At 45.0% G+C, this 23,273-nt stretch overlaps 1 protein-coding gene across 4 annotated transcripts in view; it reads left to right on the forward strand.

Annotated features, from left to right (window-relative positions):
* The window catches only part of LOC104562855 (5-hydroxytryptamine receptor 2A), a 90,340-nt gene extending 76,803 nt beyond the window's left edge, over positions 1–13,537 (forward strand). For all 4 annotated transcript variants that reach the window (XM_062006537.1, XM_062006536.1, XM_062006539.1 and 1 more), the window contains one exon: positions 9,856–13,537. In XM_062006537.1, the coding sequence (XP_061862521.1) occupies positions 9,856–10,682 (827 nt within the window). In that variant the 3' untranslated portion in view covers positions 10,683–13,537. The remainder of the gene's footprint in view (positions 1–9,855) is intronic.
* Positions 13,538–23,273: the final 9,736 nt, after the last annotated feature.

Raw genomic sequence — 23,273 nt, forward strand, 5'->3', positions numbered from 1 at the left:
TAGGCAAGGTGACTTTACGCTGCTGTAGAGTGCAAACACCTCCCATCCTGTTCAGCTTTCTCAGGTCATGTTTAACAAGTCTATGTTTATAATAGGACATGAAAGAGATGAAATAATGCACACTAAAAGAAATAGCTTGGAAAGGAGATAGAATGGCATTTGTCTTTTGCAGGCACATGATTTGTCAGCCCTCAGTAATGCAACGGGTGCTGCATTTATTCCTCAGTATCCAAAAGTCTTTAGGAAGAAGCTGTGAGCAGTTGCTCAGTGGGATGTCTACAGTGCACAGTGCTTTAGGGGGTTGCCTGGGTAGTGCTTCCTTCCCCAAGCTGCGAAAGGAGGTGCATTATAGCTGTACCTGCCTGCCCTCCCTTGCTGGGGTCACAGCTGAAAGGGTGTACAGCATGTCTGGGCTTTGTTTATGTTTTGTTCATTCTCTGCATCTTCAGATACAGCTGGCCCAGGGGAATCTTTGCTTACAACACTGTTTTTTGAAGCTATGGGCAGAATCAATACTCTCCAAAGAGAAGCTGCTCAGGGCACTGAAATGCTGTTGGATTTCCACTCTCCCCAGTGCAAGCAGTAGGGCTTATCCATTTACTCAGACTTTCTCCAGAAGGTTGTATTAAGTGGAGAAAGAAAAGTACTCTTGGTATCTATGTATATTGGTGCTATGTATCTGGCTTATTTTAGCATAGTTATTTTCACTTGATAAATGAATTTAGAATCCTGAGAGATACAGGAATAAACTGAACATAGAATGAAAGAGAATTGACCCAAGTGTATTGTCACTGTCTTTGGGCTCTTATTTACTTGGCACTTGGGAAGGCCTGGTGAAAACACGTACGATTTTCAAGATGACAAACAGGTGAAGTAAATTCATCTTCCCTTCGGTATTATCACAAAAGAATTTGTGTATTTCTGTACATGATTAAGTATCAAATTCAAAACAGCACTTAAGTGCAGGATGATCAGTTTGCATTTCCTAAATCCTGCTTCAGTTGGACTGCAGAAACTTTAACATGCATCCCATGTAAAGAATCCAAATTCAATTCCTGAATCAGAATTTAAAATAGAAAGTAAAAGGCATATAATTTATCTTAATTTAGTAGCTTGTGCATTCCATTTTCCTGAAATGTTAATGTGGACAGCAAAATATATAATAGAGGTTCTTTGCTCATTGAGCTATGAATTTGGCAGGTTGCTCAAGCCTAAACCTATGATTAGGTTTTTAAGCAGGGGAACATAGCAGAGTCTTCCTGTCCATTGACAATTGCTTTATGAATGGGTCTTTTCCAAAGTCCTCTTTGTTCCAGATTAAAGTACATTGCAGCCAGTTGTCCTGTGTTTTAACAAATGTAACCTGAGTGACACTTTTTGTGTTCAGTTAGAGAAAAAGTGGGTGCTGTGAAGTTCTGGGCCTAGGGAAAAAAATGAGTTGTGTGATAGCTCTGCACCAAGACTTCAAATAGAAATGTAGGCAACAGAAATATCCACACAATTGAACATGAAAATGGTTTTTGAATATGAGCTTGGTGGCAGTTGTTTCAAGACTGCAGACTTTGCACAGTTGCATGTGCCAAGACTTTCACTAGTAACAGGTGAACTCGACCATCTCACCGGATTCCCTGTATCCTGCTCTGAGGAAGGTGGCCTTGGGCCACCCTGGCCAAGAGAGATCCCCGTGCAGCTCTCAGCTGGAGTGATGAGGAGCTTGTCAGACTCTAAATGTAGATCATATAATATGAAAATAAGTCAAATGTTTTCATTCTGAAGCTCCTCGTGGCCCAGTTGTGTACCTGCTAGCACAAAAGGAGGTTACCTCTGCTTCCCAGGAAGTTCAAGCTTTGGTCATTTACTAGAGTGGCAAAATTACACGTGCTACTGATTTCCCAGCTCACAGCTTTACATCCTGACTAACAATGTAAGTTCAATTTACTTGATAAGTGACTGAGAGAAGGCCATCCTTTAAATTCTGCCATAAGCAGAGCCTACAGGTCTTTGTAAACAGAATAAGTACCCAAAAAAGGGGAATGAGGTGTTCAATTATGGTAGGAGCATGGTACATGTTGTCTTAAAATTGGACTTTTTTCTTTTCATTCTCTCTCTGACTCACTAATGATATCATCATTTCAATTTCAGGTAGATATCCAGGGTTTGTGTATATAATAAACCATTCAACTTTAAAAAGGAATTTTACATCCCCATTTAACTTGCATACAGCTTCATACAGCTTCTGTTGAGGAGATCTGTTTATGGAAGTGTGAAAATATGTGCTGAAAGGATCGATAAATGCTCATCTCAGATTAAGTTATGTGTAGCAGCTTTTTGCTTCTGAGTGTTTCTCTCTCACACAGGCTGAGCAGCCCTATGTATGCAAGCTGGCCCAATGATGTCCTTAAAGAGCCTTCAGGTACCAGTCAAACCTTCCCTTCTCTCACTGGGGATAATCCCAGTGGGAAATGATAACCAGTTTGAGGAGTATGCTTGGAATGACACCACTAATATTAAAAGAACTTGTAGTCTCCTTACAGGCTAAGAGCAGGTTGAGCATGGAGATAAAAGGGGACTGGAGTAATTCCCCCATGTCATGGTTTTAAAGCATGTTTGGGTTTTGGTTTGCATTTTTGCCCATAGGTGTGTCTCTGGGATCAGTGAATTTCTCAGCAGGGCATTGGTTTCTTCCTGTGCTTGTTGATGAGTTGCTTTTGTTCCTGAGCATCCTCTGTTCTGTGCTGGGCAGCAGTTGTTCCGGAGAGACTGTACTTTGGGAAAAGAGCACACACCCAAGCATTTCTTTGCAGACTTCAGACCTGGGTCAGCAAACAAACCTCTGGACATATTTCATGGGGAAAAAAACAGCAAAAACACTGCTGATGGAGAAGGCAACACATGGAAGGCCCAAATGTGTTCCCAGGACATTGCTCTAACCTTTCCCACCAAGCAGGCTGCTCACTCGAAGTCAAGGAAGCAGTGTTAAGACAACTATGGATTGAAAAGTAAAGGTTAGACAGGCACCCTTCACCTCCTGGAATAGTGTACAAAGTCCTGCTTGGGTGAAAGGACAGTAATACTGTTGAGAAAAATGAGGAAAATGGTTGCATGTTAGTAAAACCTAAGAGAGGGTGGCATTGGTTTCTCTCCAGATTTGGGAGAGAAAGTTGTATTCATGCATTTGTGCCCTTTTATACTCGACATTAAATGTTTACACTGTGGACATTAAATGTTTGCACTGTGTGTTTGACTGAAATTCCTCCCACATAAGCATGAGGGTCATAGCTGATTGCTGTAGGCAGAGGTGCTGCAATGGTGCTGGTTCTGATAGTTTTAGTTGGCCTCAAGTGCCAAGCAGAGGTGGTATTGGCATTGCAAGCCAGGCTGTTACTTGCTTCTGGTGAAGGTTTGTTCCAGGTAGTGGGTGAGACAGAAACCCTCGCTTAATGGCCTCAAACATGACACTAAGGGTTTGTCTGTCTCTGCTTCCCATTTGTTTGAATTGACTACAAGGTTATTTTCCCTAAAGACATCATTTTGCTGGAGTGCTTGTGCTGTGACTCCTAGAGGCACATTGATTTCCCTAGTATATCTTCAAGAGTTATCAGGGTGAGGAAGATGATAGCAATTGATAACAAGCTGAGTTCAAGGCAAGGGAACTCCCTTGGGATTTCAGACTCAGGTGCCTGGATTGATTTGATTTTGTTATCAGACATCCATAAAACGTTTTGCCTGAGACAGTAGTAGATTATGATAGTCTGTGAAGTATTCTGCAGGGAAGGTGGATCTATTCCCAGGGACCAGGGAGATGCCAGTGGCTCTGAGGTTACTTTGGCAGAGCATCAGTTCAGGAATCAGTGATTTCCTGGGGAAGCCCAGCCCTGGCAGCAGGTATGCTGTGAGCAGGAGCAGGACCCCATCCCCTTTTGCTCAAAAGCACCATTGGAAACACATGGTTGAGTAAACCAAGAAGAAGTAATTTAGCAAAATAGAAGTGCAGGAGTGAAAATAATTTATTTCTTCTGTCTTTTACTGGCATTTGTTGGTTTTCCATCTGGGCTCAAATTGTTCAGTGCTCTCGCACAGTTTAAGTAAAGGTCAGCAGCTTGTTCAGGCACAGTCAGTAATTGCATTCGTCTGCTTGCAGTTGTGCTCCTCACGGGCAGGGAGATCCTTCAAAGTTCAGCCCTCTTTTATCTTTCACTTTAAACTTATGCAAGGCTGGCACTGTTGTTTTATTAGAACAGAGAAAACTAGACCGAATCCAGCCCTAAGGGTGCACTGTTGCTGTATTAACACATGAAATGCACTGCAATTAGTCTGATGACATATGGACAATATATGGAATTCTTGTTGTTTTGAACATCTAAACACACCACATTCTTTGGTTTGCCTCTGAAGACCTTTGCTTCCTGAAACCAGGGCTTTTTCTTTCACAAGTCAGGAGGCTGCTGTCTGTTGGAGGTTTACTTCTCCTTTTCTGTTGCTTCTTATTAGAGAAATGTGCAGACACTCTGAGAGACACTTCTGTTAAAAAAACAAACAGATTTGGTTTAGTTTTCTTTTTTTCTAAGATGGTTAAGGGAGTCAATCCTGTTTGCTTTAATAGTCTTTAGTTTAAATATATAGCTACAGAAGCTGCTAACATTCAGGTGAATGTGTCTTACCATTGTAACCCCCTTTTTTGTATAATAATAAATCTGAGGTTAAATACACAGATTTAAACACACAATGTTTAGCATGGACAGCAGTGTTCTTGGTTTTGTAAAGTAGACTGCTTTTGTGGCTGCCACAGGCTTGTTTGGCACACAGCTCTTTCTCTCTGCTTGCTTTTTGTTTGGTTCAAATTGTGTGTAAATGCCAGGAGGACGGTAGCAAGGCCCCAAGCTCCATCAGCAGAACCCCTGTCATAGACTAGGGCTGACACCAGGAGAGGTGGTCACTGGCATTCCCAAGCTCAGCTACCTGCAGCAAAATACAACTCCTCTTGGGTTTAGCCCTGAGAATCCCACACATGGAAAGACAGAGTAAACCCATATGTAGGGCCTCTGTTTTCTTTAGAGAGATTGCTGTCCCTGGAGGAACTGAAACCTCTTGTTATACAAGGATGTTGTAAGAAAGAATGGAAATTGTTTGCTTTCTTAGTGGAAATAACCACCAAAGACTTCATCTTTCCAGTAATCTCTGTCAGTCTCATAGGCTTTCACAAAAGAAACCAAGATATTAAACAAAAAGATTATTGTTTGTCATTTAAGTCTAAATTCTGTGAATGTCTATTTGGGCTTTTTAGACAGCTTTTTCTCTGGAGCATGCTAGTAAATGTTTTACAAAGCCGTATTTATAGTCATTTGGGGTTTGTTTTATTAATTGAGAATCTGTGGAGAGCATCTGTTACTCTGTGTCCACAGCCTCATCTCAGCCCCATTTAGTGAATGATTCTGCTGTCTTAAGAACAGCTTTAAAGATGACAACAACTGTAATTGGGTTTGTAATCTAGATGATCTCTCTCTCTCTGTCTTGCTTCCTGATGCTCTGTCAGACAGAAGCTAAAGGAGGGGAGAAGAGGCTACAAAATAATCACATTCACCTTTTCCCTTGTAAACTGCTGTTGGGGAAATGGATGTCCTGCTGAAGCTGCAGCCTGCCAGAAGGGTGCACATTGCTCCCAGTGTCGAGTCTATCAGGGACCTGGGTCATGGTGTGCTGGCTGATGGCTACTGATTGTCTTTTCTTACTGGGACAAAACCAGTTGCCCTAAGCACTGTTCAAACATCAAGCAAGGGGACCAAGTTTACTCCAAAGAGCAAAGTGTGATATGCAATAAGCTTGCAAAGCTTTTACCTTGCAAGTTTTTTGAACAACTCCACCTCTCTTTAAGAATTTGGCCATCGTAATTAGAAAGGGTTACTTGATACAACTGGAAAATGCCTCCAAGGCTGGAGACCTCAGCTGACTAACCCTGCCTGACATTTGTTGATTAGGAGTGTGTCAGTTTGGGCACAAGCCAAAAGCCCTACACTGGAGCTTGGAGAGCTGAACAGCAAGGCTGGACAGTAGCAGGCTGCAGAGCCTCTTCCCTGACTTCCACTTGCTATCCTTGCAGTGGTGTAGTGGGTTTGACTTTCTCTGACCAATTGGCCTTAGTTCTTAAGTTATGAACAGTGACAACCACAGTGTTAGTACTGTGGGTTGCTTGAGGCAAGTGGAGTTGAAAGCCGCCTTCTGCTTGTTCAAATAACTGAACTCAAGTAAGACAGGCATTCATGTCTGCCCATGCTCAGTCACATGGGAATGCTTGGTACGTTAACACAGCTCATAATGACTGTGGTAACCCTTAGTTCCCTTTAGGGCTGGATCAATGATAAATCTCATATTAAACAATGAGTTACCAAGGAGAAGTTTGAGGTGGTAGAAAGCATTTGAGATGAGGGTAATGCTGCCCATTCAGCAATGCTGTAGGCTATAGCTGGCAATTGAATGAATGTATGTTGGCAGCTCTTCTGAGGGCTTCTTCTTTCCTACTGCTGTTAAGGGTTGGATTTTCCTATATTAGAGGAAAGAGCAAAGACTGTGTGCTCTCTCTCTTCTGTGTTATAGAGGGCTCCAAAGCATAATATCATACATGCAAATATAATCACAGTGTAATGCCATTGATCTAATTTTAGATTTCCCGTGTAAATTCTGCCCTGTCCACCTCTTTCTGCTTCCTGAATGTCTGTGGTTTGATGGAGTCAAGGCATTAGAAAGATATCTTTAATGATAAAGAGTCAATGGCTTGGTGAGATGGTTATTGCTGTCACAGTGATTTGGCACAGACAAGGTTACAGGGATTAACATATCAGAAAGGAGGCAATTGCTTTGCCAAGGGTAAACTGATAAATATTAGCATGTAGAGGTAAAGAAGACCAAATCCCGAAACTACCACATGCATGAAAGAGCTGGGGCTGTGGAGCCTGGGGAAGAGAAGACTTCAGGCAGACCTTATAGCAGCCTTACAGTGCCTAAAGGGAACCTACAAAAATACCAGCGAGGGACTTTTCACAAAGGCATGCAGTGACAGGACAAGAGGTCGTGGCTTCAAACTGAGAGGGGAGACTGAGATGAGATACAAGGAAGCTGTTGTTCCCTGTGAGGGTGGTGAGGCCCTGGCACAGCTTGCCCAAACAGGCTGTGACTGCCCCTGCCTGTGTTGAAGTGTTCAAGTTGGATGGGACTTGGAGCAGCCTGGGCTAGTGGAAGGTGTCTTTGCCCTTGGCAGGAGGGGTGGAACAAAATGAGCTTTAAGGTCTCTTCCAACCCAAAGCATTCTATGATTCGATGATAATCATGAAAAGCATTTCTAATCATTACTTTTCAGAAGAAATTGCTTCACTGATTACTGGCAAATGGCAATTTTGTGGTAATGACAAATTGCAGATGTATTCTCCAGAATCATGGAAAACAGCTGGAACGGGAAAAGTGGCCTGGTTAATCTCTTGAGTATGTTACTCTTTCTGTTCAGAAGTTCAGGGTCCCACAGGATTAGTTCTAGGACCTGTGCTGTTCACAGCAACCCTAAAAATATCAATGCAGACACAACAGTGTCCTCAGCATTGGTTAGTTCCCAAGTGAAGGAGACGAAGCCTCACAGCCACGTCTGCAGAGTTGAGTGCTCACAGACAGCCAGGAAGCCAGAGGCTAGGAAAAGGGAAACAAAAGACCTTCTGGTTCTCTCTTACTGCTGGGTTGTGGGGTTTTGTTATTATTATTTTTCTTTCTTTAAAAGAAATTTGAAAAGAAACAGAGAAAGATAATCAAAGGCATGAAATGACCTTGGCATGAGGAGAGTAAATAGAACAGCATTCTTCAGTTCCAAAAGAGATGTCAGAGAGTAGGGATGATAAAGGTCTATAAAATCACTAAGGTAGAAAAGGTGACCAGAGAGTGATTATTCACTGTTGATCACAGTAGAGGAAGTTGAAGGAAGTTATCAGGCAGCACATTTAAAATGAGCAAGAAATACTTTGTTCACATGACAAACATAGCTGTGGAACTGGATGCTGCTGAAGTGATAAACAAGATCAATAATTCATGGAAGATAGGTCTCTCAAAGGTTATTTTTAAAGCAAAGTCCTGATGTAACTTGTCGAGGAACTTTCTAAGCTGGGCCGTTTTGTACCATGGCCCTAAACTTTGGTACCTGACAAAGACATGAGACAGGGCTAAAGGAATGGTCTAACTAGATGCATGTTCTCAGACAGACATAGGTGGTATTCCAAAATACATTGTTGGTTTTGGCAGCGTCTAGGCAGATTTCTGTGGAAAGTCCTGGCGTGAGACTGAGCTCCACAGATCAAGGGGCAAACTTTGGATCCTAGTACACATGAAAACTATTAGAGTGAGATCTAGTACTCTGGCATGAGTCCTGTGCTCTCTCTTTCTGTCCCCGCAGTAAATTGTTGCTGACTTTCACAGGGCAGAATAGAGCAGGTATACAAAAGTATATTCCTTAGAAGAAAGCAGTGTTGAAGGACAATAAGTAAATGCATCTGAATTAGAGCTATTCAGAATGCTTTCATTTTCTCAATCCTTCACTCTGCAAGTGAGCAGCTAGTCATGGGTGCAGGCTACTACATGCAGTGCAGTCATGCTATGGGCTTGGCATGCTGTCGGCTCTGCCCATGTGCCAAACAGCATGGACACATAGCCATCTGCAGAGACTCTCTGTGCAGGACTCTTGCTTCTGCTTCAGAAAGGCCTGATGTCCTGAAATCTTGGGCAAACAAGGATTGCTGGGTGATGGCTGAAGAGGAAAAGGGATCTAAAATGTTCTTAATCTTGTCTGCCCTTAAGTCCATGACTTGTAAAAAGTGCTGTGCCACCAAGGTATAAGACAAATTGCTTTGGCAAGTGCAGTGATTCCTGGGGCTTATTAGTCTGCTTAGTGCTTAGGAGTAGCTGGAAGCTGTGCTTTAGCTATTATTATAATTGAGTCATTTAAAGTTTCCTTCCCTTCAGCCAGAGGGTTTGTAGCTGAGGCTCTGATTTCAGACCGCCAAGTCAATCAAGTTACCAGTTTACTTACACCTTTTCCACTCTCATGTTGTCTGTTGTTCCAGTTCTTAGCCCTATGTTTAAGAAAGAGGAATAGGAATCAGACAGATGTATGCTGCAGCCTTTTCACTTGACTATGTAATTGCCTTGTCTAAGAATTCAAGCAAGACTGTCTCTGTGATACTTTCATTTGGGGATGAAACGCCTGGGCAGGCAGAGCTCACAGAGACCACTGTCTGCTTGCACCAAGGGAGATGATTAGAACCCAAAAAGCCAGGAGCTTTTCTTCCATGTGTCTGTGATGCCATGGCAAAAGTGGCAATTTTTCTACCAGGATTGTTAAAATGCATTTACAAAACTTGTTTCCAAGTCTTCATACATGTAATTATTTCACAATTTGTTAATTTTCCTCTGCAAGATTTGCTGATATAAACCCTAAAGTCGGTAATTTTAAAAACCCACCAAACTGCCAGGCTTGGAGTGGCCAACTGGAACAGGGTAGGGTAACAGCTGCCTTCTCTACACCCACAAATCATAGTTAAGGCTCGAAAAATAACTGGATGAAGCTGTTAAACTGTGTTCACTGTGTCAGACGTGGAGCCCAGCAAAGCTGCAGTTGTTCCCAGTGGAGGGTGTTCGTGCCCTGGAGCTGTGCTCCCAGGAGTGTTGTTACATGAGGTTTTTCCTTCCATCCAGGAGTAGTAACTTCTCTTTAGAACAGCTTTAAGCAGTGGGCTGAATGCATGCAGGACCTGCATCACCTCTGCTGCCTCTTTGGAGCTCCATCCGTACAGGTAACAACCTCTTTTTTTGGTCTCATTCTTCCAGGGATATCCATGCCTATTCCAGTCATTGGTTTGCAGGATGACTCTAGGGTGTTTGTAAACGGGACCTGTGTCCTCAACGACGAGAACTTCGTCCTCATTGGATCCTTCATGGCGTTCTTCATCCCTCTTATCATCATGGTGATCACATATTGCCTGACCGTTCAGGTACTGCAGAGACAGGCAACAGTGTTCATGTGCGGAGAGGTGCCCAAGCAGAGGAGAAGCAGCGTAAACTGCCTCAAGAAAGAAAACAACACAGAGAACGTTTCAATGCTTCACAATCACGAGGGAGCATCTCACTTGAACTCTCCTGTAAATAAGGAGGCAGTGCTTTTTCGGAAAGGAACTATGCAGTCCATCAACAACGAGCGAAGAGCCTCCAAGGTCCTGGGCATCGTCTTCTTTTTGTTCCTCATCATGTGGTGCCCGTTTTTCATCACTAACGTCATGTCTGTCCTTTGCAAGGAAGCCTGCGATAAAGACCTCTTGAGTGAACTCCTGGATGTGTTTGTTTGGGTGGGGTACGTTTGCTCTGGGGTTAATCCCCTCGTGTACACACTCTTCAACAAAACGTACCGCAGGGCTTTTTCCAATTACATCCGTTGCCAATACAAGACCAGCAAAAAATCAGCGCTGCGGCAGAATCAGTGTCTGAACGTCGCTTCAACAGCTTTGTACGGCAAAGATCTGACTTTAACTAGTTATCGAAACGGCAATGAACTCAATAGCATGGAACTGGATGAGGAGGGCCTTGAAATGCAACCGGGGACTTCAGAGCTCTCCATAAACAGCTGTAACGTTGTAAGCGAAAGAGTGAGCTGTGTGTAAAGGTGGCTCGCGCAGCCTTTTGCTACAGTGTGCCTGTAGCTAAAATCTATGGTGTAAAAATGTAAGTGTTGGTCAAAGGACAATGTAAATATTGCATTCTGAACAAAGCTTGTTTTTTTTTATTTAAAGAGAAACAAGGAGTTGTCTTTCCAGTCCAGTACTTAAACTCGTATATATTAATATACTGCAGTGAAGTTTAAGGTTCTATATTTACTGTTAATACTAGATCAGAACTATTAGTTACTTTGCATATGTCATGGACAAAATGTTTGAATTCTTCTTCCAGTGCATGAACAAAAAAAAAAGCTGAATATTTATCTCAGGTGGCATTTGCTGGAGTCCAGAATGGCACGTTAATAGTTATATATCGAATACATGCTATTAGACTTGGTCAGTATAACTTTCTTTTTCAAGTTGACAGTAAATATATACTTTAAATCCTCACCCCTATTTGTGCCGTGTAAAGACTGTACAGAAACCTGGCAGAGAGGCATGACAAAAGCATAGTGGCTGTGCAGGCACTTGGCCAGACATGTCCTGTTACGGGTAGTGGCTTGCTGCTATACTGGGGCAATCTTGCGCTTCAAGGGACCTCTGTTAAATTTCACCTCCCTCTCCAATCTGCTGTTTCCTTTCTGTTCCCCCTGAGGCTCCAGTTCCTCTGAGGAAGGTGGAGAATGCAGTTCTGGTGTGGTTTTGTGATCCTGGCTGGGATCACTTGCACACTTGGAGAAGAAGCGTGAGAAACAGATCAAAGCCCAGTTGTCTGCTTCAACCATTTTATAAATGGAGGGCCTCAGATTTAGAAAAAGCCTTCCTTTGGTCTTATAGATAATCATCAGCTCTGGGATGGAGCAAGCTGTGCTCAGTGGGGATGGCACTACCTTCACAGATTGCTCGGATGATCAGGGTCTTCGGTGTGCTCTGGATGGGTGCTCTGGCTTTGTAAGAGCTCTTGTCTTCTGGGTCCTCACATCTATTTATTCCTTAGCTTGTTTAGCATTTGCTTTTATTTTTCAGCATCCTAGGACTTGCAGTGCTGGTGATAAAACACTGCTTTGGATATAGAGCAGAAGCTGCTGTGTGTGTGGCGCTGGTCAGGGTCAGGCTGTGAGGTGCAGGATGCACCTCCTTGGGGGATGCTGGGAGAGAGGCATAAACAAGGGTTGTTTTTGTCTCAGGAGGGGGTGGGCAGAGCTGGACAGAGCATGTGACTGGAATCATTTGCTGAAGGTTCAAAAGTAAATGATGACCAGGGATAGAAAAGAAGCAGACCTGGGGCTAGTCTACATGGGAGACAAATCTGGATTACCTTCTAAATTCGATTTATTCCATTTCTCTCCCAAAGTAAATTATAGTATATCATATTAACACACTTACATCTTAATGAAAGCATCTACATTGGGATTTCATGCAGTTTAACTAATCTGCTTTTAATTTACACCCTGTAGAATTTGAACTGTTTTTCCTCTGTGCTCTCTGTAGACAAACACTCCAAGGCATCCTGTCTTTCTGGCACCATGCCTCTGGGGTGATGCCTCTCATGCATTTTTCCTTGTGTGTCTAATGCCAGATATCACCCATAAGGTTTTTCACATCTTCAGCCACTAATACACAAATGCTGCAGTGCTCATCTGACATGGGTGCATTTAGCATCATTGGCTATGAAAACCCTCAGAACAGAAAAGCTTACACTAGGCATGGATAAATTGCATTTTACTAACATGAACTGCTTGTACTCTAGGCTTGCTGGTTAAAACTAGCAGAAGTGGAAAACTCTGCAAATGCTATGGTAGCCTCATGCTGTTGCATTGCTGTGTACATCAACAACCTACTGAAGCACAGCACATGGGTGGCATCTGCTGCTGGGTTGCTCTCAGCTTGAGGTGTTGAAATTGATGGTCACCTCTTCTCCCTCATCCCCTTCTGGGAAAAATCCGTAGTACTTCCATGCAGGCAGGTGAGGCATCCCAGTGTGGAGAGGAGCACTTACTGCTTGCAGAAGGCAGCAGAGATGCACCATGTGCCAGCCTGCTTATACCACCACGGGCTTGAACACTTGGGATTCTACTTGCCTCTCCAGACAGGTCTGGTAACTGGTAGGAAAAGGACTGGCCAGAGACACAAACTTGTGCCTTCAGTAACTGCCCTTTGCTCTGAGTCAGACTTTGTTATTTCAAACAGTGCAGACAAATCAGAAATATCACATTGCTTTTTAAGTTGTTGGTTTTTTTTTTCCTTGAGTGAATTCATAGCACATCTTTTTCCAAACAGATATGTATGTGTGTGTATATGTATATGTGAGTGTGTACATATATACACATATATATCCTTTAAAGGCAACCAAGACTTTGAAAGCATTTAGCAATAAGTTGAATTACAGTAGCTTCTAGCACACATGTGAGCAGGTCATGTGTGAACAGCTCATTTCCCAAAGTGTTCTCAGACTTGGTGTGAGTCCACACACAGGCATCGTCTTCTCATAGGAGCCTTCGTGTCTTGCCCTTGCCAGTTCTGTTGTATGGGCAAAAAGGGAATCTAATACATTTGGATGTAAATAATGGGAATTGAACAGAGAATTTACAGAGTTTTTATAAAGATTTTTAAGAAATTCAACACCAGAACTGTAAATATGTCAACTGTGGCTCCTCAGCTGGACCCATTCTGAAATGCATCACTTGTTTAGGTACAGAGCCAAGGGGACTGCCTTACAGAGCCTGCACTCCCTCCCAGCCAGAGGGTGATAACATTTTGTGAATGGTTAAATGCTGTCACTTACCCAACTTCCTTTGGGACATTCACATCAGGGTTTTGTGATGCTGCTATTAATTTATTAAAGAAAGTTTGTTGTTTAATCACTTTCCTTTATTTTTTTTTCCCATGGTCTGTCAGAAAATAAATAAATGAACATGCCCTCTCTTTCTTTCATCTGTCCCCAATTAAAATCTTCTCTGAATGAAACATATGTCCTGACCAAAGAACAAAACATCAACTGAAAAATAAGGATGAGGGTAACTTTTGTTTCTTCTCCCTCATTTGAAGTCTGGCCCACGGTTGCTTAATCCCAGCGATTGTTGTCAGCAGACAGCCCAACACTTCCAACCCCAAAACCTGCTAAATATGAAGATGGTGGTAGGCTATTCTCCCTCTTCTCATTGCTCCCTCCAGGAATAGCTGTTAAAAATGACATTTTTAAAATTACCTCAATTTGAATAATGGGTTTAGTTGTCTGCAGCTTAACCAAAGCCAGGTTGTACTCACAGCAGCTTTGCCTGTCCTGAGCTGTGGTGATTACCCATGGTGGTGCCTCAAGAAGCCCTGCCCTGGGGCTGGCTGGTGGCTGTACCTGCTGGAAGTTTTGTGAGCCTTCAAACCTTGTCTCAGGTATGGTTTTGTCTTACAAATTGTGTGTGGGGCAGTGTTTTGTTTTGAGTTTGGACTCAATGAGTGAACATAGTTCCTTGGAAATGACACTGTAGGCTGAAACATGTTAGTTGATTTGTTTCCCAAACCAGATGGGAGATGTGCAAGACTCAGCGTGCAGACAGAGGCTCTGACCCAGCAGACAGACCACCCTGACTTGCACTGGGGAGCCTACTTGTGGGGTCAGCCCCTGAACTAGCACCTTCCTAAGCTATAGGGGCTTGCAGCCTTCCCCGCCAGAAGCAAGGCTGGTGAGATTTGCTCAGGAGTAGGGCCTTGTGGCTGGGCAACCTGGCTTCCAGACCTGAGCTGGCTCATCTGCATCTGTAACACATTGCCCCTTACAGACAAGTCTGGGGAGGAGCATCCATGGAGTCATCTGTGAGTGGCTTTGGGGACCTTTGAGGGCCTCAAAGACTGTCCTTTGTGGACAAGAGCCTGCTCCTTCAGCCTTGTGCTTGCTGAAGAGCAGCCACTCAGAGGCTGTGGCAGCTGGGAGGTGATAGGGCTCACAGCCAATGCTGAGGAGTCTCAAGGCATTCCACCTCAGAATGGCTCTCCTTTATTTAGTGACTTGTTAGTCAGCAACAGTTTCAGTCTGAGTGGTAAAGATGTTAATGTCAGGTGATGTGTGAGCAGTCAGTGTGAACAGTGTGGTTAGTACCTTTTTCTCCACAGAGACTCTTGTGTCAGCCATTAGTGCCTTTCTTCTGGACAGCCCTATAAGGAGGTTCACCACTGGTGTGAAGCAGCCAGTGCTCTTCCCTTCCAAGGCCACAGGCTGACTGCAGTCATCTCCTGTGCTGAAGCCATGAGGACTCTGGATATGGAGGCTCAAATTCCAAGGTAAAGACATTTCAAAGATAAAAAAGCAAATCACAAGCAGCTCTTTGGAAAGACTGTTTAGCTTTGAAGATAATGAAGGGTGTCTGATACTCTTGCAGACAAATGATGCTAATCTGGCATTCCAAAAGCAGTGCCCATCATGTGACAAAGATGCAGATGTCTCTTGGATGTGTTTCCTCCCTGGGTCACAGGATGATTAGGAGAGCTTCATGCCAAGCCAAGAACTGCACTTGTCTTTGTCTCCATTTCAGATGAGGGCGGAAAAGGCATCAAAAGCTTTCTCCTGGGAAAAAAGAGTACAAAGAACCTCCCGAGCTTTGGGCAGGTGCAGCAAAGAACAGAGATGGATGGATGTACGTGCACAACTGCAAATGTGAACACACACATCCCAGAGTCCCCAGAGAGCAACAGGAGATGTCGTCATGCTTCAGTCTTCCCTTGAAAAGATAGGAATAGCTGAACAACTGGGGAGGAAACCCGTGGTGGGGAGATCAAATGCAGCTGTAGGAGTCACTGTGAAATGTGGGCTGCTCTATTGGCAGTGGATTGCTGGGGATGCATGCACCAAAACATGCTCTCATTTTGTCGTCTTTAACTATGAAGTTATTGACTGTTCTGCCTCTCCCTCATTTTTCTTTAAGTCTCAGGTCTTCTGCTTGTTTGCTTCTACCCACACTGAAACTTGTGCTCTGAAGCTGTCAGAAGTCGACAAAATATCTGTGTGATGTGTCATTCCCTCTCAGCTTGGCAGGAATGCTGCAATCCCCTAACAACAGGGAGATGGAGAGTCTTCAGGTGAGTGATTTCAGATATACAGGAGACAGACAATCAATGCAGGAAGGCACATCTGCCGATTAAAGAACCACACCAGAAGATTTTTAATGAGCAGTCAAGTGCATGAGCTACACACTGAAAACTTCTGCTTAAAACTGTGCTAAATCTTGGTATCTGCAGAAAGCAGGAGAGTGTGTCAGCACATGGGCAGTGGCTCTGGCAGCACAGGGTGCTCCCTGATCCAAGCAGCCCTCCTTGTACAGCCTGGCACAGCCTGTCCTGGCATGCTGCCTGCTTCCACTCCGTGATAACAGTTCAACTGCAAAAGCCTGGCCTCCTGTGCCACAGTTTTAAAGATTTGGGGAGTGCAATGTGAGTAAGTGTCTAGCAGTGCCACAAGTCCAGTAACTCTGATTGCTCTGGTGGAGGTAAAAGCAAGAGAATGATACAGACTGCTCACAGCAGCCAACGGGTAAAAAATTACTGTGGAAAACTGAGAGTGTGAAGCAATCCTTACCTCCCTCCTGAATGCTGCCTTATGTTCTGCTTCCCTCAAAAACATTGGGTCTCTTAGCATATAAACACAGTTTCCTCAGCAGTTTCCTGGGACATCTGCTACTGTTTTGTCACCACCAACACTTAGAATCAGGGCATCACACAGAGGCAGGTTAAATCCACTGTTCTGAACTTTCCTGTGCTTGAATTGTAATTAGTTCAACAAACTGGATAAATTAATGTTTAATTAAAGTACAGTCTAATTATCCAATATATGTTTTTAACAGGATCCAATTGTGGTGTTTTGTGTTATTCAAACTGGTGGTACACTAAAAACTACCTGCAGGCTGGTGCCTGTTAGACCACTGCCTGGTTGTATGTGCAGTTTTACATTTGTGTGTGCTGCTGATGTTATTGTCTCCTCCTGCAGAGGAACGGGCATGTGCTGGTGATGGCTGCTCATCAAAGCCACTGAAGATTTTAATCAGGGACTTTTCCCTGACTGAAGGCTAGAACAACTCTATGGCTTTTTTGGGGATAGACTTCAGTGAAGCTCCTGCAGAGCCCACACTTCCCAAAGATCTGGTCAAAGCAACAGGTAAGTGCAAGTGCCCAGCAAATCTCAGCTGTGTGGAGATTCCTCCCCTATAGGCACCAATAGTTCATGTCCCAACATGTCTTCTGAGGGGATGCACAGGTCGCAGTGACTCACCTGTGAAGCCATGGCAATGTTCAGTCCCCTCAGCTAAGCACTCTCCCTTCTTTATGCAGCCCAGCCACAAGGCTGGCACACAGGTGGGCTCACCCTCACACAAGCATCTGATCTATCTTGCACCTTTCCAAGGTGTTACTGAAGAAAAAACATCCTCCTGCATCCTCTTACCAAGCTGTCCTACCGTGGTGTATGCAAAGTGGTGGGATGCATTACTGACTGCACAGCAAAGCAGGTGATGCAGCAAACCATGGTGAGCAAACAGTGGCTTTCCTTGGCCTGACCATTGTGATTGCCTGGTATGCTGTAATTAGTTGGCACTTCTGCTTTAAAACATAGATGAGACTGGAGCAGCAGCTCCAGTGACAGGCATGGTGGGGAAACACAGGACCAGCCAGGGGCATAGAGAGCCCTTTCAATAAGAGTAGAAAGTTTGGCTTGTTTCTCCTAGCAGCCAAAGATGGGTGAAGAAACCACTCCAGAAGATCAGGGAATGCTTGTTCTAACTTAGAAGGGATAGGAGATATTTAGGTTAGAGGAAAACATTGGTATTCAAAAAGGGACAAAAATAAACTAGGAATCAGAATCACGTTTCTAAAATGTGGAGTATTTCAGGTCTGGGGCTGCACTTTCTGGTGAGGCAGCAGTAACAGCAACTGAAAAGCTTACTGGGGGCTCAGCTCTTGCATTTATGCTGGAGTTTATGCTAGAGGGGTACAGCAGGGGGGCCCAGCTCAGCCCTTGGGTGCTGAGCCTAGCCTCCTGGCTGGCAGAGCTGGGCACCAAGCCAGCCATCTGCATGGCAGCACCTCCGACCTCCCCGGCGATGTGTGTTCCAGTGTGTGGGAGGAACACACATCTTGAAGCAAGAGCACTATTTTTTGTGCTGTGGTCCTTCCAAGTCTTAGCAAAGCTATGAAAAATGCCCCAACATTGGAGGCAGGCCGGTGAGGCCATGCCAAGCCAGTGCATGTCCCACGCTAAGCCAGCACCAAGTCAGGGGATCGTGACGTCTGTGTGCTCTCAGCCCTGAGCCAGCCCCAAATTGCATGAAGCAGTTTCTCATTTGCATGCTCAGAACCATCCAGAAGCAGCTAGCGTGGCTAACCCAAGCCTCACTTGATGCAGTCACGTAAGTTAAGTTTTATTTACCCACAACAGCATTTTTGTGGACACTGAGTGTTATTGGAACCAGGCTGGGTCTGCTCTGGAGAGGCACAGTGTTGAGATAATGTCCTGTTGGGCTGCCATTAGCTGATGTAGCTGAGAAAACACTGGTGAGCAGCTTTAAGGGCTGAGAGCCTGCTTTGTGCTTGCACTGTCTGATTGTGTTAATGCTTTCCTTTGTCACTGTGTTTCCAATGGTTCAGCCAGGAAATTCATGTTTTTGCTTCAGCAAAATAAAGTGTGGTGTTGGGCTTTTAATCTCTTTGATGGTAAAAGTGGGCTCAGATGAACCTGGCAGGCAGCAAGGTTATTGTTTTCTCAGTGTGTTTCTAACTAAATTGGCAACATGGGCACAAACTTCTGGGCAGCTACCAGCCAAGGCCATTTTGAAAGTCCCAAAGGTTGGGACATATTTCCAGCTCAACGGTTAAGAGCTGGAACATCATAAGATAAAAGGCAAGGGCAATCCTCTCCCAGGCTTTATGCATCAGGTGAGGACCTCTTGGTGGCACAGCAGCTCTCCCAGGCTCCCTGGGCTCTGAGGTCAGGCCCTGTGAGGGTGCAAAGGATGTGTGGGTACCTAGAGGCAGGATGGGAACCTGCATCTGTTGTCTCTGGCTTCTTCTCCTGTGTAAATTTTCTGTACCATTCCATGGAGAAAGCTGTATGCACCAGCTGGCTTCACACACTCTTTGCCTCTGTTTGCTGTTACTGGAGTTGCACTTGTGTGTCATGGCCATGCAGGGAGAGAGAGGTGCCTGGGGAGGAGAGGTCAACATATCCAAGGGAAGCTGGGAGGCTGCAATCTTTGTGAAGGTCAGGTTTTGCACAAGCAGGGAAGGTTTGCTGTGGGCTGCCACAGCAGTTGGCACCCAGGAGGATGGATGTGAAGCAGGTCTGAAGCAAGACAGGTCTGAGGATGGTTTGAGGGCAGCACATGCTCACACAGGGCACTCGGTGTCTTTGGTCTATCTGGCATATGCTCTACTGCAACCTTTCTTCCCATGTGTGGGCAGATAAATAGCTCATCAGTGCTCTGAGCCTGACTCTGTGCCTGGGTGGTACGTTTACTCACGTTAGCCTTGACATATAGACCTTCCTCTCCCAAGAACATCATGCTTCTGTTTGGTATGCTTGCTTTCTCCACCACTGCATGAATTCCAATGAATGAACATTCTGCCACCCTTCATTTGGTTTTTAAAGATATCTAGATAGGTGAATTCTAGGTGTTCCCTGGTTTATAAAAAAATAAATCCCTGATAGTTATTACTTGTTTTTTTTTCTAAATGTCTGGATCTGAGCAGAAATTTCTTTGCTGACAGGGTTGTCAGGCATTGGAAGGGGCTGCCCAGGGAGGTGCTGGAGTCACCATCCCTGGAGGGGTTTCAGAGACGGGTGGGTGTTGCACTGAGGGAAATGGGCTGGTGGTTGATGGGGCTGAGACAGAGGCTGCACTCCATGAGCTTAAAGGTCTCTTCCAGCTGAAACAATTCTGTGATCCTGTAGATGAAAATGACTCCTGCAAGTCACTGGTGCTTCAGTGAGGTGGAACATCCAAGCACACCAAAGGTGTGACATCCCTTTAGCACCTCCATTCACAGCTTCCCAGGCAAGGCAAGATGATCACTGATTGCAGATGATCACTGATGACTATGGCTCAAATCATTGCAGCTGCAGGAACGTGGGGAGACCTTTCACACTTTCCAGCAAAGGCAGGACAATGTGGCAGAATTCAATATCTCAGAGAGGGCAGAGGTACTGCACTGCTCTCCTCCTGCCTGGCTGCCACCCTGCCTGCCAAGCCCCCATGCCCTGCACTTGGCTCTCCATGGCATGAGGCCTGCTTAAGTACTGAAGTTGTTTCCTGGGCAGAACCATTAGAAAAGAAACTGTCAAGTCCACATTTAGGGTTTTTTGTTTAGGTTTGAGGCTTTTTGGGTGTTTCTAAAATTTACCTGGTGGCATAACACTTGCTGAACTGGCACTTGCATTTCCTGAGCAGAGCAGTCTCCTGCTATATCTGGACAGGGATGTGGTACAGGAGATGAGCAGCCCATGGTGGCAGGGAGACAAACCCTCAGGTTTGGTGCAAATCTTGTGGTGGCCATCATTTCTCAGCTGGTTGTTTTATCTCTCTGTACTTAGGAAGAGGATCTTGACACAGGCGGTTTGCAGAGATGTTTCAGCTGTTCACACAGCTCAGCCACAATATGTTGCCTCAAATTGTTTTGTTAAGCACGCGCATCAGCTGTGCTTGTTTGCCTTGAAGCTATGAGAACCACAGACCCTCCTGAGACAATTCAGCTTCTACATAGATATAAAGAGCTTGACAGTGCTCTCAAATGTACCCTGTGCACATGCACTGAGCTGCAAACCTGCTGTGGCCCATGAAGCTCTTTAGATTTTAGATGATGTCATTAGTTACTGCATTTCCAAAGCCTCAACATCTGGAAGCTGAAGCCAGAAGGACTTTATCACTTCTTTTCAAGATCTAGGTACTCCTTAGGGCTGCAGTTGCTCTGGGATGGATGCTGTGGTGGGATGCAGGAGCTGATGCTAGTGAGGCAAGGACATATAGTGAGGCCCATTCCCAACTCAGCCAAGCTTCTGTTTTGAGCTGATGAGGTATTTCTGAGGCAGGAGCAGGGGGAGTAGGGGGCAAGGATAGGGTTTGGCTGCCACATGCCATAGGGATGCAGCTCAGGGCAGTGCAGCAGCACTGGGCCATGGTCACAGTGCCACAAGGCACAGGGGCTGTTACCTGGCAGTCAGCCTGGTGCTGAATAGTGGAGTGAAGGTGTGACACTTCTCCATTTAGCAGTCCAAAAAAGAACAAAACTCATCTCCTGACAGTGAGAGAGCCATGTCCCCTGTTTCCATACACTAAGGGCTGAATTCTGGCAGAAGCAGTGCTGCACCTGCCTCCCTCCTCCTATGTCCAAGCACAGCTGCTGACACCCAGTGGCCATGGAATTTCTAGCTCCTGTACAAGACAGAAAAACCAGCACAGATGCCTCAGCCGGTGAGATACAACTTCTGCCTTTTCATTTCCTCAAGTGAAAGAGGAGTAAAGAGCTCCTGGGAGAAGCCAGCCGTGCCTTTCAGCCCTTGGCAGGTTAGAGCTGCTGAAACACTTCAAAACCTTGTAATGAGAGGCCAGTCAGAAAGATGAGAAAATATAAGGATGGATATTGAGGAAACAGGAGGTAAACTGGTTTTCAGATGATTCCCTTATTGGCACATTGTAAACAGGCCTCAGTGAGAGAAGGAGGGTGATGTGGGGAGTTCAGAGACCTTGGCATTTGCTTTCCTTGTTTTGCTGCTTCCCGAAAGCAGTCGGAATGTGACAGATGCAAGCTGATTTTGCATTTCCCTGCAGCATGCACAGGATCCTGCTTTCATGTGTTTGACAAGTATTGACATTCTCTGGAGGGGAGAGGGGGGGAAGAAATCTGTAGGAAAGGTTGCTTTTTATTCTTCAACAACTGGCTCTAAGACTTTATCAGTCAAAGTCAGAATAAACTCAAGGGTATGCAAAGGAGTTCTCTTTGTATGTTTGGCAAAGACATGTCTCACCAGACATGTAGGGCTAGAACAGTAACAACACTGAGGAACCCAGACTTGAGCTGGGAACAATAAGAGCAGACTATGTCAAAGGAGGGATTTTGAAAGCACTCTACTGAAAGTATTAATTATGGACTACTGAAAAAAAAGAATTAAGCCACTATAATGCAAATATTGTGCTAAAGAAATAGGAAATTAGAGTAAGTCTATAAACACAGGGGGGAAAAAAGCATGCCACTGAAATTCTAGCAAGGTTTGGGGTGTCAGGAAGGACTGGCCAGCTATTAGGATTCCATTTTGCACATGCTGCAGATGTGATGCTGTGGGAAAGGAGGTGGTGGATGTCCTGCAGAGGTGAGGCCTCTCTGGAAGAGTGAGTTTGGGGAGCAGGGAAGAAACCCAGCTTTCCTTACCTAAACACTCCTGTAAGGCTGCAGCATACAGATACCATAAGCAGGTGTACTTAATTTATCCCCCTGTTACTAGGCAGGTTTCTAGGCAAGCTTCAGCCTAACTTCTGTGGTTACTGAAATAGCTCTGATCTTTTTTGGGGTAAGTTCTAGATGCAGAGGTACAACATCTATTCCTTCACCACCTCTTACCTGCCTCCCATTCTCTTTAACTCTTCTTCCCTTCTTACCTCTAATTTCATCCAAAAAGAGTAGAACTTCTAACCAAGCTTAAACCCATGCAGCAGTTTGGGGTTGCCATACCCTCTGTCCCACTCCACGTGTCTGTGATAGCTGAAGTGGGTGAGATCACATCAGATGTGCCCAGGGCAGCAGGCTGGGCTCCAGCTGCCTGCCTTGCTTTTCCCCTGGGGGACGTTTACAGTGCACTTGTGTGTTTTTAGTAGATGTTTAAACTGTTGAAGAGGTTGGCAGAGCATCAGAGACCTACCAAGAGTTATTCCAGTAATGGCAAATCTCAATGGGACTCTCTCCAATAGTTTTCTCTGGGGCTTTTTCTGGCTTTAACCAGCATTTTTAGTGCAGTAACTCTGGTACTGGTGGCAGTTCTGAAAACTTACAACCCAAATGTTTCTCAGTTCTGGATGTGCCCAAGCCCTCTGCTTACTGAAAGTACCTGAAAACTCTAGAACAAGCTTGGCTGAGAATATCTGCTCCTCCTGGTCTTGCAGAGCAGGAGATCCAGGCTTGCTCCTCCCAGAGATTGCCCTGTCCTGCTGGCCCATCGCTCTGCAGGGAGGCACACACAGCACAGCCTCTTGAGCAAGTTAGCGCCAAATATTTGTGTTGTGACAGCTTAGGGGCAGCTGTAGTGTGGGGCTGTGCCCCTTGTCATTGCAAAAATCCTGCTGGGACCCTGCAGCTGGTGGGAGGGCACCAAGCACAGAGCTGCTCTGCAACACAGAGGAGGAAATGCCATCCTGAGCCTCCTGCATCTGGCCTGTTGCATTCAAAACTCCCCTGGACAAGTTCCTGTGTGACCTAGTCTAGGTGGTCCTGCTCTGGTAGAGGAGTTGGACTGGATGATCTCTCAAGGTCCCTTCCAAGCCTTAAGATTCTGTGATTCCCCTGAATTTCTCTGCTGAGCATGTTTTGGAGATGTCTGCAGGGCAGGTAACCATGAGCTGGGGCTGGAGGCTG

Source organism: Colius striatus, chromosome 13, assembly GCF_028858725.1.
Source record: "Colius striatus isolate bColStr4 chromosome 13, bColStr4.1.hap1, whole genome shotgun sequence".
NCBI classification, from domain to species: domain Eukaryota; kingdom Metazoa; phylum Chordata; class Aves; order Coliiformes; family Coliidae; genus Colius; species Colius striatus.